This window comes from Apium graveolens, chromosome 4 (genome assembly GCF_009905375.1).
Source record: "Apium graveolens cultivar Ventura chromosome 4, ASM990537v1, whole genome shotgun sequence".
Classification (NCBI taxonomy): domain Eukaryota; kingdom Viridiplantae; phylum Streptophyta; class Magnoliopsida; order Apiales; family Apiaceae; genus Apium; species Apium graveolens.
Window position 1 is genome coordinate 271,763,449 of NC_133650.1, and position 20,006 is coordinate 271,783,454.

Sequence of the window (20,006 nt, forward strand, 5' to 3'; positions counted from 1 at the left end):
CCAGACCAGGCTGTCCTTCGGAGTGTATTTGGTATGGGACTAGTACATTCCCTAGGATTCGATCTTGTGGACCATAGTTGGACCTTTGGTAGATAAGGGGTAAACGTGTCACGAACTTTAGGATTGTTGTGAATTTGGGGACCAAATTCTTTTTAAGGAGGGTTGAATGTAATATCCCGTAATTTTTAGAATAATAATAATAATAATAGTAATAATAATAATAATAATAATAATAATAATAGGATATTGAAAACAAATGGATTTTAAAATTTGATTAAGATTAGGATTTAAAATTTAAATTAGACTAATGGGCCTAAAATTTGGATCAGATTTTAATATGGATAACTTGTAGGTTAAGACATAGGATTTAGTATCGTTATAAATACGCTTTATTCACCTTCCTCGTTTAATTATCAAAATTCGTAGGGCTCTTCTCAATAAAAATCAGCAGTCTTGTAAAATTCATAAAAAAATTCATCGTAGGTCAAAATTCGTTGATTCTGGACTTTTCGGAGAGGCCTTTTCGGTCTCTACAACTTTTGTGTTTTGGGGTTTTCAAGAAAACATCGTTTAGATGGTCAAAATGGGTAAATTCAGATCTGATCAGGTTTTGAGGTAAGTTTTCGATCGATCTCACTAGTATTTTTAAAATTGTGTGATATGTGTATATTTGTTTATCAAAACATGGGCTAAGTAATTATTTATTTGAGACTATTATGTGTTATAGTATACGTATTGTTGTATATGTGTTGTGTTGAGACGATAATTTTGAGATCTTTGATTTGTGCCATAGTTTGTGAAAATATCGAATAAGAACTTGGGACCGCAGTCACCGGATTGTAGTGACATATTTTCTGAAAATTTAGGACCCTTATCACCGGGTTGTAGTGGTCGTGGCATGAATTATTGGTTTTGAATTATTGTGTTGTTTATATGTTATGTGTATTGAGTGTATCGAATAAGAATAAGAATAAGAATATGTATCGAAAGTATTTATTTTGTATATCGTATCGTATATGTAATCGTATTTTATTATATGTGTTACTTGGCCTGCTAGTTGGATCGATTATTTTCTTGCTGGGCTGAATAGCTCATTACTTACAATTTCAGGTTTTTCTGATTTCGAGTTGGATAGCATTGGAGTTTCGAGGACTTAGAATGACTTTTGAACTTTCGCTTTTAGTTGCGCGTTTGTAATAGTCACCTTTGTAATATATTTTTTTATCAATAAATTGTATTGTATTTCAGTTTTCAATTTAGATTTAATAGTCCGGAAGTGTGGGTCGTTACAGCTTGTTTAGGCACATTACTGAAAAGTTGGCATTGTGTACATTTCCTCACAAAAGCCTTGCAATCTTTGGCCATGGTAGGCCAAAAGTGTCTTTGCCTTAAGATTTTATAGGAAAGGGCTTTTCCTTCCATATAATCTCTATAAATCCCCTCATGTACTTCTCTCATACAGTATAGAGCCTCATCCGGGTCGATACACTTAAGGATAGGAGAGTCGAAAGTTCTCTTATAGAGGGTATCATTCTCAATGAAGTATTTTATCGCCTGAGAGCAGAGTTGTTTTGCCTTGGTAGGATCCTAAGGTAACATACCTTCCTTCAAATTGTCGATCAAATGTGTCATCCAAGTTGCATTGCGATGCCAATATCCATGATTTGTTGGCCTTCTATTGATGGTACTTCCAATTTTTGGAAGTAGATTGAACTATCTAAATGATCCTTTTTTCGACTCCACTGGCTTGGAGAGTAAGTCAGCAATTGTATTATCACTTCTATCAACTTGCACAAGTTTGTGGCTAGAAAAGAGGGAAAGAAGGGACTTGACGAAGGCTTGGTACTTGGTGAGAGTGATGTCTTTTGCAGTGTAATCCCCAGTGGTTTGTCTTACCACAATTTAAGAGTCACTGAAAATTGAAAGGTGTTGTACCTGAAGAGTCCTTGTTAAGTTGAGGCCTACTATCAATGCTTCGTATTCCACTTGGTTTTTGGTAGCCTTGAAGGAGAATCTTATAGATTGCATCACTTGAAACCTTCTGGGCTAATCAAAATGAGTCTTGCATCGCTCCTTGCTGAGGTGGAAGAACCATCCACAAAGAGTTTTTATATTGGATTTGGTGGAGGGATTTGTTCTGCTTCCGATGGAGCATCCTCTGGAGGAGGGATTTTCTCATGATTACCAAAAGAATATTGCACGATAAAATTTGATAAGGCTTGAGCCTTAATGGAATTTCTTGGTTCAAATGAGATGGAAATTTGACTTAACTCCGCAACCCAATTAATCATTCTTCCCGAAAAGTCGGGCTTATGTAAGAATTTCTTCAAAGGTTGATTGGCAACAACCTGATTTTTCTGTCTTGAAAGTAGTGTCTTAACTTCATGCTTGCTGTGACCAGGGCACGTATGCAAATTTTTCTACCAGAGGATAGCGGGTTTCGGCATCATTCAATACTTGACTAACGTAATAAACAGGCTTTTGTCATCCTTCATCTTCTTTAGTTAAGATGACCCCAATCTCCACATCAAAATTTCGATAAATAAATGGCTAAGGGCTCGGATGGAGCGGTTGTGCCTAGTAAAGGTGGGGAGGCAAGACAGGCTTTCAGACCATCGAAGGCTATTTGACATTCAGTTATCCATTTTATCATTCTAGTCGTTGCTGCTCCCCTCAAAGTATTGAAGAAAGGCAAAAACCTTTCTGCCAACTTAGAAATAAACCTTCTAAATGCCGTGAATCTTCCAATAAGTATTTGTACATCTCAGATTATTCAAGGAGGGTGCATATCCAATATTGCTTGAATTTTTCCGGGTTACCTTTATCCCTCTTCGATTGACCAAGAAACCCAAGAATATCACAGCCTTCAAAGCGAAAGTGCACTTATCAGGGTTGCTCGTCAGATAATTCTCAAGTGTTTCTCCACTTCTTTGAGCAATGGTTTCAAGGAAACAGTGTGTACCTCATGTTGTTGGATTTCTTTGAATTTGCTTAAAAAAGCTTTCTTGAAATCATTTCATGTGTCAATGGATCTAGGAGGAAGCCTACAAAACCACCTTTGTGCACCTCCTCTCAGGGTAGAGGCAAAGAATCTATAGCATGTTAAGTCCCGATACCCGTAAAAGAGCGATAATTTATCAAAGTATCTTAGGTGTTCTTCCAGATCTCCGCTGCCATCATATGAGTCTACGTTAAGGTATTTTAAATGTATTTGTCTTTTCTTATCTTCAAGCTTCTTGGTGAAGGGTGATACACCAGGACTTGCAGAGATTATTCGTTCAACCTTGCGTTTTAACTCCATCAAGATTTGGAGTAACTCTTGCTGGGAGCTACCTCCACCGCCTACTAGAGTTGGCTCGGGAGATCTTTCTCTTTCCTTCTCTTTATAGTACTGATCTTCTAGTCTCCTTTTTCTTTCTCGTATTCGGCTTTCTTAGCCTCAAGTTCACGCCTAAGATCTCGTTTCCTCCTATTTTCCTTCCATGTCTCAGGACGATAATGTGGCTTTTCATAACGCTCATATTGATTTTCTTGTGATGAACTGAGGCGGGAGAAAACGAATTTTGTGGTCCTTGATCTATCGGTTCCATTGACAGTGCTATGTGCCTCCTATTCATATGGAGATTGCTCCCGCCTTCTTTTTGAAAAACGAGGGTCATTTTGTTGGTTTTGGAGATTAGCAGCTATGTTAAGGAGGAAGTCCACTTGATTAGGAGCAAAACTAGTTAGGTATAGGTTGAGAGGAGGGTTTCCCTCCCCGGCGTCAAACCTTTGCATACAGGGCACACTCTGGTGAGAGGTGCCGGGTATGACCTCGTAAAGGGTTCCATTAAATTGTTCTTCGTTTTAGTTCGGGTTTTTTGTGTCTTGGGTGTTCCTGACTTGTAACCTTGTTGATTTTGATGGTCTCATTCGATTTGTCTTGTGACTGAAAATCTCTTGATTGCTTGGATGTCGGTCGATTTTATGGAATCAACTTAATACCCAAGCTCCAAAAGTTACTTGTATTCCGGAAATGATAGGAGGTATTTAAAAGAAAAGCCCCCTCCTTCTCTCGCCAAATGATGTTGCTCCTTACTCCACTCTACCGAAATTACCCTCTTCCGTTGATGTTTTGACGAAGATGTGGTGTAGTTTTTGATGGGAAATCTGCAAAATAATTTCCGATCGGGGGTGGTGGTCGTTAAGCACCTACGACGTGGGAGTAAGTAAATAGTGATGGAGAATAATAAAAAATAATAATCCGAAAATAAATACTTGGTGTCTAAGAGTTATTATGTCATAGTGATATTAATGATAAAGTGAATAGTAAATGTGAGAGTAAACGTGAGAATCAAAGTGTATCCTCATGTGTGTGAAGTTACATTGGTATTTATAATATTTGGTGTTATCTTATGTTACCCCCCTAGTCCATAGGTTCACTCCTTTCTTGGTGACAGACATAACATTATGGCATATCTCTTTTTATGACTTGCTATCATATTGACTACTTTTGTGGAAACTTACTCTTGTTCGGGATTACTAAAGGATGGAATGACCTTAGTCCAAGAAGTAAGAGTTTGTTGGAAGGATGGTAACATCCATTGTCCGGAAGATGGTATACCGGAGGAAGAGGATATCATGATCCGGGAGGTAAAGCATTACATTGCTTTACATTTATAGTCAATTTTGTAGATATGATAGATTTGCCACGTGATGACTTGGGGTATGGTTTGAAATGGAGGATAAAATGGTGGATTCAAGGTGGGTATTATCAAGATGTGTTTTGTATAGATGTATTTTATGGCGACACTCAGCATAAAGAAGGAGAAGTCCACGGTCAAGACGAGATAGATGAAAAATGTAAAGAGAGGGGATGATGAATTAGGTGTAGTTCATGTGACTTCTAACAAAAATGCAAGGGGCTCGATATTTTGTACAAGGAAGATACATGTTTTTCAAGGTGAGAAGGGTTTTATAGTATTGCATACATGCGTGAGTGCATGTACCGTATTACGTGGGTAATTTGTACCAGGATACCACCGATCGGTATTTCGGGCCAAAGGTCAATAACAAATAGGTATATTCATCACTGTACTCGTTAAAAACTTTCAAGTGGGTCACTAAGTTAAAAAAGCTTACAATCGCATCACTGAACAACTTAAAACTTTCAAGCTAGTCATGTTCGTCAGTCCCGTTACAATTTTTAACAGTTTGCTGACTTGGAGTGATTACATGGCAAAGTATCCAATAAAATGAAAAAACCTTTTTCTTCATTTTTTGGGTTTTCTTATACAGACGCATATTCTTCATTTTATTCACATATGATAAACATTTAAAGCAATATTTAAAGGTATTACTGAATCAAAAATAATGATAAAAAATAACAATATTTAAAGCCCCCATTCAATACATTGAACAAATCACAAAAGACTTAAAGTCACAAAATATTAGGTCGTATTGTCTTGTTCTAGCATAGACATTGCAATTAAAAACACTAACATAAATATTAAAATAAAGTTCATTAGCATTTTTTCACTTCTTTTTGGATTTTGGTGTTGTGAATGTCTGCTTGGCTACTTATGTGGCAAATATTAACGGCTCTCCGTCAAAAGTCTAAGGATTTTAACGTCACTCGCAATTATTTGCAACTACAATGATGTAATTGATAGGTACTAGTGTCTAGTGATGCAATTGTAAGTTTTTTAACTTAGTGATTCACTTGAAAGTTTTTAACGAGTATAGTGATGAATATGCCTATTAACCCAAATATAATTAGTTCGACTGTTCAAAAAATAAATTGTTATCCATTAGACGATATAATGTAGACTTAAATTGGGGGTGAGAAATATGGGAACATGCCGACAAACACATCTGGATTAAAATATATTTAACTATTACATCTATTTAAAATATATTATCTTTTGTAAATAAATATTAAAATATCAAGAAAAATATAATTTTCAATAAATAATATCATTTTTTTAAACTATAACACCTCTTATTTAAAGAAACATCACGGACGTATATATGTATATATATAAATTTATTATCAAATCATATAATTTAAAAACCTTAAACGAATAAATTTTATGTCTTAAAATTTTCAATTCAAATTAAATCAAAAAAGTAACATAATATCAAAAAATATTCTTACATCACACGAGTTGCAAATTAGTATTTATAAAATAACTCTTTATGAAAAAAAATCCTATCCATCAAAGTGAACATGTGATGAACACTTAATGAATTTTATATAAATACGATTTCGTCAAAATTTAAATAAAAATAAAATTCATTCAACCATGTTGAATTATAAACTATCAAAACCTTAAATATAAAAGAATGAACAAAATCATCAAAATAAAGGATAATTTGTCAACTGTCACTTATAACTTCCAAAATCTGAAAAAAAAATAAGATGCCTTTTTTAATAAAAAGCTTCATGGCTCTTGTGAAAAAAAGTACTCCCTCCGTCCCACTAGGTTCTTAACGTTTCAAATTGAAAGTTCGGCACGCATTTTAAGGCTCTTATTTAATATAGTTCCATAACTTATTTTTAAAATTTTCTTTTTCTGAATAAAAGTTCAAACATTAAATTTTTATTCAAAGAAAGAAAATCTTAAAAATAAGTTATGGAACTATACTAAATAAGAGACTTAAAATGCTTGTCGAACTCTTCATTTCAAATGTTAAGAACCTTCCGACCTACCGGGACGGAGGGAGTATATGGCATGAAAAGCAGAAATCTGCAAACCCTGCTGCAAAATTTGCTTAAGAAAATCTCAAACCTCAAGAGTACACATTAATTCAGTATGAAAATTTTTACAACCCAATATTGACAATCCCTAGTTCATCTCTTCCTTTACTTCCCAATAAACAAAAAGCCACCAAAGAATGATTGTAATTTGTGATATGCACACTCTAAATTCCTTTCTTTTCGAAAACCTCATATGTAAAAATACGCACACTACTTATAAGCATGCAGAAGATATAATAAATGAACGGTACACACATCATACACAACTCAAGACAAAACTTCCAACGAAGAGGAGTAACACGGTCATCGTGGCAGAGAAACTAAGAGGATAGTATAGATTGCAGAGTAAGCTGCTGCTGAGGTTGCAGAGATGACCAGGTTGATGCAAGGGCGTCTGGTGGTAATGTTTGATTAAGCTGCTTCAGTAAAGTAATCATCCGACTGTACGTTTGCTCTGATGCCAAATCTCCTCCAGAACAGAGGACCTGTAATACATGGTTCAATAGGAGAGAATGCAAAGGAAAGTATATATAATAACTAGAGGTAGTACTTTAGAGTTTATATAGTAATAAGAAAGCATGGAATTAAAGGAATCCGATCACAGAGAAGGTAAATAGCATAGTTTCTATGCCAGTTTGACCTAAAATAAAGTTATTAAGACATGATGGCTCTGCAAGGAAGATCGATGCTAGCAAATTTTTTACCAAGGAATCAACAAACCCTGTTTATGGCCCTACACTGACACAAGACTCCCTCTGTTTAAATTTTAAGTTTAAGAAAAAGACATTCCGTGCAACCTAGAACAATAAAGGGAATGCTTAACAAGTATTATATCGAATTTTCCATTTCCCCATTCATGGGTCCACCTTCATAATTGATGTAGGACAAGGCTTATAAATAGGTAAAATGATAGATGTTTGTGGATTAACCGCAGAAAATCCACGCCTAAGGTGATCCAACCGAAGAAGAATCACTACCCCTAGGATTTCTCAACCTCAGAATAGAAGTTTGTTGGGATCTCAACCCATAACAAGAGAGAAACAATTTTCAATTCATTAATCAATCAATTCTCCCTATAATAAAAGATTACATTAGCTTATATAGCCACGTACGAGTAAATCCCTAAACTTAATCACCAAGTTTATCTTCTAATAAACGAAACAAATCCTTTCTTATTCTCTATCATAATCTAGAATATTCATAGATCTATAATATAATATTAAAAACAAATTACATTAAATCTAATCCTAAACAAATATACATCTGATGTATTAACTGGCAAATAACTATAATTCCTTAAGAGCCAGCAGCTAAAATAGATTGTGTAAGGATAGTAGAAGCCAGAAGGCTGAATGCATATAAAACTGCCCACTCACCTTTGTCTCAAAAGCCTCCCACTACCTTTGCTGAAGCGCCGCTATAACATATTTTCCTAAATTAAACTTTAGTATTTATATGTATTAATTATACTATCTAAATAACAATATATAATTACAATATAAAATATTAATGTATGCTATTTTCTTTAATGCAATAGAAAATCTATTTATAAGTATAATTTTGTCACTAAATAATATTTTTTTTAAAATTAAATTTAACTCACTGCCATTAATGATATGATTTCAAGAGGGGTCTACAAACTATGAAATGGTAAAGTACAGGGGTCTCATAGGCCCTCTGCATATGTTAAGGGCATGAGAGTCTTTTGAGCCGAAGGTAAGGGTCGAATTACAAATAAATGCATTCTGCCAATGGTAGAAATTGCCAACAATATCAGCAGAAAAGTTCGTATAATTGTAGGCCAGTTGAAGCATATATGATGTCACAAGGCTTTGAGTTCTCAAAAAAGCCAATGCATGCTTAAAACCAAGCTTTTCCAAGTATACGAGAAGATGGATATCTGTACTATGTTCACAAGAGCTTCCAAGTTGTGCATATAATCAAGTAAACATCACCATTAGTTAATAAGTATGGTTTCCTAAAAATGGAGTACATGTGCACAGAAGCAAACCAGCATGTATAGTAAACCCAGGACAAAGTAAATGCAATAATAGTTGGTCAAAATTAGTAGAACAGAGCTAAGTAAACCATGTACCTCTGCAAAGACCATCACTATTTTCGGAAGATATTGATTATTAGGACCTAAAAGTTCCCTGTCTGACCTGTATAAAGATTAAACAAGAGCAGAAAAAAGTTTAAAACTATGAGCACCAACAAACACCCTTTATTTGCAATTCTCACTATTCTACCTTTCCACCATTGAGCAGAGCTGATCATGCACGAGTTTGGCCTCAATCAAATCACCTCTTAAAGGCAAGCAGCTTAACCAGGAAGGGACAATCTGCCAAAACCACACAAATTACACATACTAAAGGTCAAAAAATAATATCGGTGTTCACTAACAAAAGAAAACTGACATAAATGAAAAAAAACAAAAAATTTTGAAAAACAGATCTGGAAACTGTATAAAGTATGACTGTAGTAACTAAACAATATGTTTTGGCATTTATCAATACTTTATTGATGTAAACAGGAACCTAGACAGTTTCATCACTCAACTATAGCAAAAATATTTTAGTTGCAAAAGATAACATTAGCTTCCTTGGAATATGGGAGTAGATTTGATTTTAGTTGCAATGCTATGGAAGGTAAAAAAAACTTGGTCAGCACAAGACTTCATCACTGTTAATTCTGGCTATTACAAACCTTAACATGCCTAACACTCAGCATAAACCAAACAAGAAGACTGAACTAGTGAAGATCGCACTTTCTACTTTTCATAAGGGAAACAAGTTTGCTAGAAGGTCATCTGCTTATTTAATTCAGCATTTATAGTGTATACAGTATACTCAATGTAAGATAAGATGTGTGCAATACCTGGGCCGCATTTAACTTATCGCGATGAAATCGACAAATTTTGCCGAGTGCTGAAACGGCATTGTCATATGCCATGATATTGTCTGGATCCAACTTATTAGGGTGTCCTATTACAACATCCAATCTAGAAAGGGCATCTGCACAAGGGAAACCAAATTTTAGAATATACACGCTAGATATTTTGATATATTACCAAGCAAATGTGAAGGTCTTACTGCCAACATGACTGCTAAATGCAGATCCACCAAACTCTGCACATACTCCTACCCCATAAACAGCAGCCTAAGAAAGTATCAGAATCTGTTATTTAAGAAACAGTGATCTGACATGTGCAGCAACATATACAATGAACAAACCTGTCGGACATCGGTGCTTTTATCGTTGCAAGCTTCCAACAGGAAAGGAAGATAATGATTATAGTATCTGGCCACCAAGTAGAATATTTAAATATTGAGAAGTATAACAGTTGGTTACACAATGGATTAAAGTAACTCCATGGATGACTACTCACTTTTGAGCTGCTTCTCGACATTCCTCAGCAACATCGTCAAATACACAGATAGCAACTCTCCTTTCCTCGACAGTTTTATCCTTACCCTGCGTAGAAGGTATTTGTATTGACAGAAGATATAACACGTCCAGTAATGTTATATTGGAATTATTATTGTGATGTGTATTGTGATGTGTGTCCGGACTAGGGGTTGGGCTAAAGTTATAATAGTAAGTCCAACCACTTGCATAATTAACCTATTCATAGTTTCATACTACAATAGGTCACACTATAAGTATGGTCTAGGAATATAACCTGGAATGTTTATAAATATATCTTCTTCCTCGTATCTTAAAAAAAATAACTAGTATAAAATCTGTCACGTAATAGAGGATTCCTAGTTTCTCCAATGGTACATAGATGTCTCTACTCATTGTCTTTCAGAAATTGTAGCACTATCAATAAAACTATGTTCTATTCAAATTATGGAAAACTGCTAGACAGAAAAAATAGCGACTCTGTAGAACCACAAATATTAACCAAAAGAAGCAAAGAACTTATATTGGCCAAGTAAATGACTTTAGATGAAGAAAAACAGATAGGTAGCGGATAAGTTTTTAATTATTTAATATAAAATTAAAATCAAGACCACTGCCTAACTGAAATGTAAATATCTGCAACAGTATCACTATCAAAACTTTAACAAAGGCAACAAGGCCACATACAGAATTCGTTTCAATTAGAAATCCCAGCTGAATCAATGAAAATACTAAATAATTGAGAAAACAGCCACGAATGAGGTAAAACTATAAATGGCTATCATATACTGAAGTTAGTATATGTTATTAACGTATTATGGTAAAGGGTTTTCAAATGACTTGGAAGTGTCTGTAGACTTCTAACTAGATGCAAATGATACAACAAAAAGTACTTCAAGCATATTGAGAAATTACTAGAAGAGGTTTACAAACTTACCAACATAGGAGTAAGATGTGGTGACAAGTCCTCAAAGAAAGGCAAGAAGGAAACTTTAAACAATTTGATTAAAGTGCCAAGGAGATCACCAACCTAAATCATAATCAAAAAGTATAAATGAAACATGAAACTTTAAATATAGATCAAAACCATAGAAGTTTAAGACATATAAGCTACTTCATTAAGGAGGTCTTCTTCTTGCTCATTCTCTTCCTTCAGCAGTTCCCTCTCTTCTTCATCGAAGTCCTCTGCTTTAGATCTCTCATCTCTTCCTCTTTTTCTAGTAGAGCTAGCAGCAATTACCATTTTAATCTCTTCCACTATAAGCTTTACTTGGTTTTCATCTAAAAGCGGACCACAAATCTGTGGCAAAAGAACATACGAATCCTAAGCATCTATAATTACAAGCATTAGCATCAACTTGCATTGCGTGAAAAATAAACTTCAACAACTTATAAATATATCAATGAACTTTCAAAGTAGAATCAGTTATGAAGATATTAATTATTTGTCAAGTTCGCAAATTGTCTGTGTCTTACTGCAACTTCAGAACAGTTGACAGACCATGATTACACTAGAATGTGCAGCACAACATTGAAAAATATTAGAGAAAACTGTTACATTCTTGCAAGCCAGAAAACTTCCTGTAGTTAATAAATTGCATTTTAGCCAGTTCAGTAATATAAAACAGTAGTTGTCCATCATCAGTGACTTGCTCATTATAAAAATAAATCAACAAAAAACCAAGGAGTGAATTAGCATTCCAAAAAAATAAAAGCACATAAATAGATCTAGTGAACAATGCAACTCAGCTATTACTCCATACCATAACAAGATATGCCCAACACTGAAAAAAGTCGACTTGCTCCAAAAAAAATAATTCATAATATAAATACAACACACACTATGTTATGATAGGGAAATGTAAGCTCCAAATGTTACTACTACTTGAGCTCCAATTTGATATGTAAATTACATAATTATCCATAGTATGGGTGACCAGTATTTGAGTAATATACATATCAAAATGGAGCTTAAACAGTAAAGTTTGGAGCTTATTTATCAGTTATCACTTCCTTTATAATACATATATGCTTACAGTAGGTGCACTCAACCAAACATGAATGGGAAAAGTACAAACTGTAAAACTACAAGGTTTAGCTTCAATACTAATCTGCATGCATCACATGTCATCACATCTTAACTAAACATCTACCTAGATTGATACACTGCTGTAGTGTTTTAAAAGGAAAAATGTAACATGCTTGTTGCTTAGACATAGACAATATCATAGATACTAATCAGAAGCTTAAACTTTTGCTACACACCTTTGCACACTCATTTAGGGAGTCCAACATGCTAGCACAAATTTCTGTCTCTGGTTCCTGAATACCAATTGTTGCAGCATCAAGGTCAATTTCAAAGCAAAATCTGTCTAATATTTCATTTAAATTAAAGTATGGTGATACTAATCATAGAAGTCACGTGGACTCGTGAAATAAGATTGTCACCTTGTGTAAAGCCTCCACTATAGCTGGTATAATGTAGTCTAATAACTGCTTGACATAGGACTCATTTCGACCTTGAGATTGTCCTTTTTCTACAGCTAATTTAGCTGATCGTAAAAGGTCCGGCATAGCTACAAATCAGGGAAATGGCATCAATAATGTTAATAAAATATTAATGAAGTTGTAGAGAAGCCAACAAAATTTAAAGGTCATTTGAACACCTGAAACTGCAGCCTTTCTAACGTCTTCATGGAAATAAAACTTCAGAAGTGGGACTAATGTTGGAGCAACCTGCATATATCATTGATTATTTAATTGGATTGCATTTCATACTAAATTATCATTATATTATTCCTCCATTTCAGAAGTGAATACCTGATCAATCCATGGAAAAAATCCTTCCTTCAACTCATCAACATAGCAACATATCATGTTACAAGCTGTCGCTTTTTCTTCTAAGACACTTGTCTTGATTCCTATCCTTTTATCTCCAAGCGTTATAGTCTCAATACTGCCAAAATATATATATATATATATATATATATATTTATATATATATTGAAGCAATTTTCGATTGACATATATTGTAATAATAACCACAGGGGAAACAAACCTCTCATCATCAGATTCATCGATCTCAGCGTCCGAATCTGCAGATGTGATAGTAACATCGGGTTTAAGCTGGGCAGAGTGAAGCAGAGGAGGCATCACAACATTCATGTAAGGAAGGAAATCCTGCCCAAGGCACTTGCATAGTCTGGCCCATGCCTGCAGCACAAAAAGACGTTTAGTGATAAAATAAAAGAAATTCTTCTATTATCTATCCATACTTAATATAAAGCTAGTCAAACAAATTATTTCCCACTCATGGCGACATACTTGCAACATATAGCTAGTTGTTGGATCATCTGCCTCCATCTGAGATCCTTGAAGTGACATAAGGACCTCCATAACCTGGAAAAATGGGGAAACTGTAAGTCCTGGAAGAAACAAACAATTATTGTAACTGTTATTGTATGAACAACTACCTGCTTCGCATCATCCTTGAACTTGTCTTTTCCAACAGCCATTCCTATCAAACTAATGCACTCCATGGATCTAGCACGAAGCATGCGATTAGACTTGTCGGTTGCATTCACTAAAATAGCTTTCAAGAACGGCATAACAGCATCATAATACTTCTGGAAATGCTCCTGCATATGATCTGATGCATGAGTCTCAACTCTAATATAAAGCATGCTTTGATATGTAAGATACAAACAGAAAACATAGCTAAGACCTGTGATATATCAGCAATTGATGCTAAAGCTGTCAAAGCTCCCTCTTGCACCATTTGATTGCCATTCTGAACAGAAAAAGAAAGAATGTTGAGTAGTCAGCTCAATCAAGTTAAAAAAATTGAAAAGTTCACAAATATTATATAAAGAATGTAAGAAAGTATTCTTATGTATGTATATCTAGTTGATGAATGTTGAATTCCAGATTACAATGTACCTGCAACAGTATAAGCAATTTGCCCACAATCCCATCTAAGTAAGGTGCCAGGATCTCAGGCGTACAGCTTTCACTGAAATTTAGCACTGCAGAAGCAGAATGAGCCTGCCATATACATATTTATGTAGGTCAATAAACAAAATAATACAACCACTACTGTTTAAGGAGTTACTCAAGTAGAGTGTAACAAAAGTAACCATCAAGCTAACAAATTACATTACTCAATCATGATCAAAGGAGCGGTACAAGAGTTCACACAGATCAAGCGTCACGAAAAAAACATCACTGACCTGAACTCGAGGATTTTGATAATCATCCATGGCTGCAGCTAATGCTGGCAGAACTAAATGGTGATATTTATTTTGCAAGTCAGGACCCAAATCTGTTGAGAGTTGGCCAACTGCATTAACAGCTGCCCACCGAACACGAGGGTGGGGATCACCGAATGAGTTCAAAACCATAGAAATAACTGGTTCCAGATTCTTAGTCATTATCTGTATTTTTTTCAAGAAGGAAAAATATTATACCAAAGTGCTACAACAGCCGAACATCAAGATACATTTTGATTGGCAAGTCAGTCACTAACTCAACACAGATATATAGATCAGGTTAAGAAAGTATTATGATAAAATGAAATAAAGATTAGTAAATACATCCGAATTCTGTTAGGGTCTGAACGACAAATATAAAATACAAGAAAATGATAGAATTTGAAACCTTGGAGCAGCCCTCAGCAATTTGAGCAAGCGCAATGAGTGCAGCATGATGTTTCTGCCACTCTGGTGCTGCCAAATAGACCGGAAACACCTCGGAAGCGACAGGAACAATAGTATTTCCACCCAACGCCATTGCTAGCCGATCCATACACTCCTGTCCTACACTATAATTTGTGGTCTCACCCGCATCTTCATGCTCAGTCACAGCAGAATGCCAGGCAGGATCATCATCTACATCCAATAACATCTGCATCAAAATCTCAAACAATCCTCTAATAAACTGCGGCAATTTCCTCATCATCCCAGGCGCTCTCTCCCTAGCCTCAGCCAACGTAATCACGAACTCCACCGCCAAATGTCTAGTCCCTTCTTCCAAACTCCCCGCCCCCGCAATCTTCAACATCGAACCAACCACATCCACAATCTGCCTCCTAAAAAACCTCGGTTCCATCCCCGCTAACTCAATAAACATCTCCAACGCCTCCTGCGCACTCGCCTCCTCCCCCAACCCCAAACCATCATTCAAAGTACTCATCATCAACGGCACCAAATCCCGAAACCTATCCCTCTCACTCTCCTTCTCTAAACACTGAATAAAACTAACCGCAGCACCTAACGCCGCGTTCCTCACATTCAACTCCACACCATTCCCTAAACTCCTAAAAAATACCGAATGTAACATATCGAAATAATTCCCTAGGGTTTCCCCAATAACCTGCGCCAATTGACCAAAAATCCAAAATCCAACCTCTCGAAGACTCGAATTCTCTGAATTAACACACTGAAACACAAACGGTAACAGCTCCGGCCACTTACCATCCGCTAAAATAACGGAAGCAAGCTCCGAAACCGTATCGGAAACCTTCTTAATAACCGATTTCACATTTTCACGACTCAAACACACAATCAAAGTAGACTTAATATTATTCTGAGTCTCACTAGTCAAATTATAAAACAAAAATGAATCATCATCATCAGTTTGAGTTAAAACCTTACGAAGCAACACAGCGGAGAGAGCACGAAACTCAGTACTCGAAGATGATAAGGCGTGAGCGAGTTTGAGACTCAATGAGTCAGGATGAGTTTGTTTGGCGAGATTGAAGAGGGACTCAGCTTCGGAACGGCGATCGTTATCGGAGGACATGAGATGAGAAAGAAGTGCATCGAAGTGCGTGGTGTCGGGACCGAGTACAGAAGCGAGTTGGAGTTGAGTTGAATCGGTGGATGCCATTGGGGAGTGTGGATAGGAATTGAGTTTTGGCGGACTCTTTTTGGGAGGCGTAGCGGTTGCTCTGTTTCGGTTTGTGTGTGTGCTGTTTATATAATAGGGTTTTAGAGATAGGGGTTTGCTTACTTTTTACTGACGGTTAATTTCAGACAATTGTACTAGTAACTGCTTTTTCTTACCGCTATTTGTGTGGTTTATTTTTCAATAATTTGTTTCCCTAAATAACTATGTACTTTTCAACTATTTACCTTCTGGTTCCTGCATTTCCATAAAATATTGTACAAACAATTAAAAACAGTGCCCGAATTAGAGGGGGCTAGATGGTATTTGAGATCCGGACCTCCGAAAAATAAATTAAAAAATATAAATATTCATATTTAATTATATCATGTGAAAAAATAAAAAATTGATAAAGTAAATATTGGAAAAGAAGTTAAGCGTCCCGTAAATTTTTATCCTCGTTCCTTAACGGAGTAAAAATGAGTAAAAATACCCATGTCTCCGTCCTAGTATTCATTTTGCTCACAATCTGCAAACTAGTTTTTAGTATATTTATCCCTCCACCTCATACATTTAATACTTGATTGTTTCTTTAAGTGAATAAAATCAGGTTCAAAATTATTTAAATAATAATAATAATAATAATAATAAATATGAGAAGGTTATCCATCGTATAGGTACAAAGTTATCGAAATGAGACAGCTATATTGAATTAGTATATGGTTAAAAGAATGTGATTAGTTGTAAGCTAATACTTTAAATTAGTGTTAAGGGTCACATGAACAAATTGGTGTGGAAATAGCATCTACATTGGCAAGGTCCTGGATTTGATTATTAGTCTCGACAACTAATCATGAAAATTGAAAGGCAATGCTAGTGGACAGTTGGCGCCAACAAATAAATAATTTACAATCTAAATTGGTCTTTATATTCCTTTTCTTAACGTCCCTACAAACAAATAAAGCAGAGAAAATTCAAATAAAGGACTCAACTTTTGGTTGTTTAATATTTGCGCGCTAAGACTGGCCTGTTGTGAACTTATCATTTCTTTCACACGTTCCTTGTGGTCTCCTAAAACTATATGTGTCCGCTTGGAGTGTTCAGCAAATTACGTTTCGGGGCAAAGTACGATTGAAATAATATCAAATATTTTCAATTTATGACCTTAGGGTAAAACAATAATAATTGTTACTTTCACTCTCTTTTTCTCTTCATTAAAAACCTTTCGTTTTGGAAATTGAAAACCTTTTTTTTTCAGTTGCTTCTCTTAAAAACTCAGAGCACAACGGTAGAGATGACATATGAGCTGGAAAAGTTTAATAAATCATTTTGGAGTCCAAGCTTTATAAGAAGAGGCAATATTTAGTAGATTCCCGCCATTTTCACGAATGAAAAGTAATATTATTTTATAGGTAGCTATTGCAATTTGCAAGGCTATATAATAGTAGGTAGATATATTTGAAATAGAGTTGCACAGTACTCTGAAAAATTTCCATGTGATACCATTATTCTCTAATAGCAAAAACACAATTATCCATACATGTAAAATCCAGAAGATATAATAAGCCCACATCAAAAAGTTTGTAATTGTTGCAAGAGAGGATAACAAGGTATCACTATAGGCAAGAGGTACATCCACGCAAAATCCATCAAGTTTTCAGCGATTGGCCTTGGCAACCCTCTCAATTTCATCTTTCTTCTTTATAGCATAGCTGCATCATAAACGCATATATTAATTAGATACTATACTGAATAGCTTGTAACAATTCCACTATTAGAAGGAAATTATAAAAGGATAGTCTGGTTTCTTTCCTTTTGACATACATAAAGGGAAGAACATTAGAACTATCTAAACAACATCTAGTACAAGATCACAAGAATAATGAATTTAAGGAAGGCTTAGTTTTCTTGTACCTGTTGGAAGAACCCTTGGCAGCATTAATGAGTTCATCAGCCAAGCACTCAGCTATCGTCTTGACGTTCCTGAAAGCGCTCTCACGTGCACCGGTCGTAAGAAGATATATTGCCTGGTTGACACGCCTGAGTGGAGAAATATCAACTGCCTGGCGCCTGACAACACCTGCTGAACCAATTCTAGTGGCATCTTCTCTAGGACCACTATTTATTAAAAGAATTAGGGAAGTAAAAACTAGAAGTGCTAATTACTTCAGTACCAAAGATTAAGACAGATAAATAAAGGGTTCATGCTTGTATGTTTTTCATTAAGTAGAAGATACATATCTGGTAACTAGACATAACAGAAGCTGAGCAAGTGTAAATTTTTTCAAATTGTTTACCTGTTAATAACAGCATCAACGATAACTTGAATGGGGTTTTGCTCAGTCAACAGGTGGATGATCTCCATAGCATGCTTCACAATGCGGACAGCCATCAGTTTCTTTCCATTGTTTCGCCCATGCATCATAAGAGAGTTAGTCAATCTCTCCACAAGTGGACACAGCGCCTTCCTGAACCTCTTGGCCTGATACCTTCCAGATGTGTGAGGCATGTAGATTGGGTTCTTAGCAGCAGAGGCAGTAATGTAATCCTCCACAGATATGTCAGCGACCTATATACAACCATAAACATTAGCATAATATTTGCTAACAAAAACTAGTGTCTAATAAGGCAAAAAGATTTATCAAATGCAATTGATCCCTAGAAACAGGGGACAAAACAAAGATACAAGAACTATCATCTCACCCCGCAAGCAAAAACTTCAACATAACAGTAAAACAACAACTACAGCAAAAGTAATATAATCTTATTCTCTGCTTTACAATATTCGAAACAAATACGAGAACCAATAACATTGCCCCTCAAGATAAAACAGTAAATAACAATACACTGATTTAGGCATATAAAACCTTCTGTAGGAACTTCTGAAAAATAGTTATCAAGTATAGTATGTGTTTAAAAGTGCACATGTACAACATAACACAAAAGATAACATCATAACATTCATTTTTAGGCCCGTAACAGTTACACATCATGTTCTAAAAAATGTTCTTAAATTTACATTAGTTTTTAGAAGCCCGATTTCTGTACAATGGTAAAACTACAGTTGCTAATCATAAAAAACATAAAAACAGAAATGGGAAGGAAGCAGTAAAACCTAGAGAAATGTTTAAAAAAAGTAAACAGTAGTACCTCGTATTTGCTTTAAAACTGCACCTTACAAATATAAACATCGTCACATTAGAAAATTCTACGAAACAAATAATTTGGTACCATTTGTTTACAAACAACTAGAAACATAGATCATATCTCATCATTTGGAATTAAATATACACATAAAACACATATTTCACCTAACATTCATCAATCTTAGGCGTGTATCTGTTAAAAAAATGTACAAATAATGCATAAACCACACACACTGTCTATGACCAGCCATTAACAGAAAAACAAAAAGATAAATCAAAACGAGGTAAAAAAACAAAATTATAAAAATAAAAAAATACCCGAATATCGTCGTAAGACCAGCGATTAAATAACAAAACATCGGAGTGAACTTGTTTGGGATCAACCGGTGGGTTAGCAACACCGATTTCAGCCATTTTAGCGATTTAACTGCAAATTAAAATATTATTAGAATGATATAAATGTGTATAATTGTGTGTATTGACGTACAAGCGAGGAGGAGAATTAACAGAGAACCAGCAGGCAAGTGATGATTCAAGTGAATACTGTGAAAACTCGGGCGAGAGCAGTAATAACAAGGGAGTGTGAATTGCGGTAAAACCCTAAATAGTAATGGATCAGTTTTTTTCATTTGGGCCCTCTCAGCTCAAATTTTAGATATTCCCTGTCAGCCCAATCCTATGGACATTTCTAGGTAATGGAATCTAAGCCCAACAATATTGAATTTGCTTTTACTTTCTTTTTTTAATTTACATTCCCTTTGCGTTAACCATTTTTTTACACTTTATTTTTAAGATATCTCTTCCAATTCTTTACTTTTCAAAGATTTTCAAAA

The 20,006-nt window shown here is 35.2% G+C and overlaps 2 protein-coding genes across 3 annotated transcripts; both read right to left on the bottom strand.

The window, feature by feature from the left end:
• Positions 1-6,738: 6,738 nt before the first annotated feature.
• On the bottom strand, positions 6,739-16,102 carry LOC141720988 (uncharacterized). The gene is made up of 20 exons (XM_074523710.1): positions 14,801-16,102; positions 14,374-14,577; positions 14,084-14,188; positions 13,869-13,934; positions 13,618-13,782; positions 13,469-13,543; positions 13,203-13,357; positions 12,965-13,100; positions 12,811-12,880; positions 12,593-12,720; positions 12,410-12,466; positions 11,259-11,444; positions 11,082-11,174; positions 10,128-10,213; positions 9,973-10,039; positions 9,832-9,898; positions 9,617-9,753; positions 8,989-9,080; positions 8,835-8,901; positions 6,739-7,224 (listed from the first exon to the last, which is right to left on the bottom strand). The coding sequence occupies exons 1-20, from the start codon at positions 16,028-16,030 to the stop codon at positions 7,060-7,062; spliced, it is 3,351 nt and encodes a 1,116-aa protein (XP_074379811.1). The 5' UTR covers positions 16,031-16,102; the 3' UTR covers positions 6,739-7,059.
• A 1,407-nt stretch (positions 16,103-17,509) lies between these two features.
• LOC141717144 (small ribosomal subunit protein uS7-like) lies at positions 17,510-19,774 on the bottom strand. Of its 2 annotated transcripts, none has more exons than XM_074519250.1 (5): positions 19,681-19,774; positions 19,492-19,600; positions 18,325-18,596; positions 17,942-18,145; positions 17,510-17,739 (listed from the first exon to the last, which is right to left on the bottom strand). In XM_074519250.1, exons 2-5 carry the CDS (start codon positions 19,585-19,587, stop codon positions 17,685-17,687), a joined length of 627 nt encoding a protein of 208 aa, XP_074375351.1. In that variant the 5' UTR covers positions 19,588-19,600; positions 19,681-19,774; the 3' UTR covers positions 17,510-17,684. The 2 variants fall into 2 exon arrangements, with proteins under 2 accessions (XP_074375351.1, XP_074375352.1); XM_074519251.1 differs by having other exon boundaries at positions 19,688-19,732.
• Between the last annotated feature and the right edge of the window lie 232 nt (positions 19,775-20,006).

Excerpts from the sequence above, each read along its gene's own strand:
- LOC141717144 (XM_074519250.1), bottom strand. The coding sequence starts at position 19,587 with ATGGCTGAAATCGGTGTTGCTAACCCACCGGTTGATCCCAAACAAGTT. Across the intron at positions 18,597-19,491 it reads GGTCTTACGACGATATTCGG|GTCGCTGACATATCTGTGGA; the intron begins GTATTTTTTTAT and ends GGTTGTATATAG. Across the intron at positions 17,740-17,941 it reads GCCAAGGGTTCTTCCAACAG|CTATGCTATAAAGAAGAAAG; the intron begins GTACAAGAAAAC and ends TTTATGATGCAG.
- LOC141720988 (XM_074523710.1), bottom strand. The coding sequence starts at position 16,030 with ATGGCATCCACCGATTCAACTCAACTCCAACTCGCTTCTGTACTCGGT. Across the intron at positions 13,935-14,083 it reads AATTGCTTATACTGTTGCAG|AATGGCAATCAAATGGTGCA; the intron begins GTACATTGTAAT and ends TTTTCTGTTCAG. Across the intron at positions 12,467-12,592 it reads TAGTGGAGGCTTTACACAAG|GAACCAGAGACAGAAATTTG; the intron begins GTGACAATCTTA and ends ATTGGTATTCAG.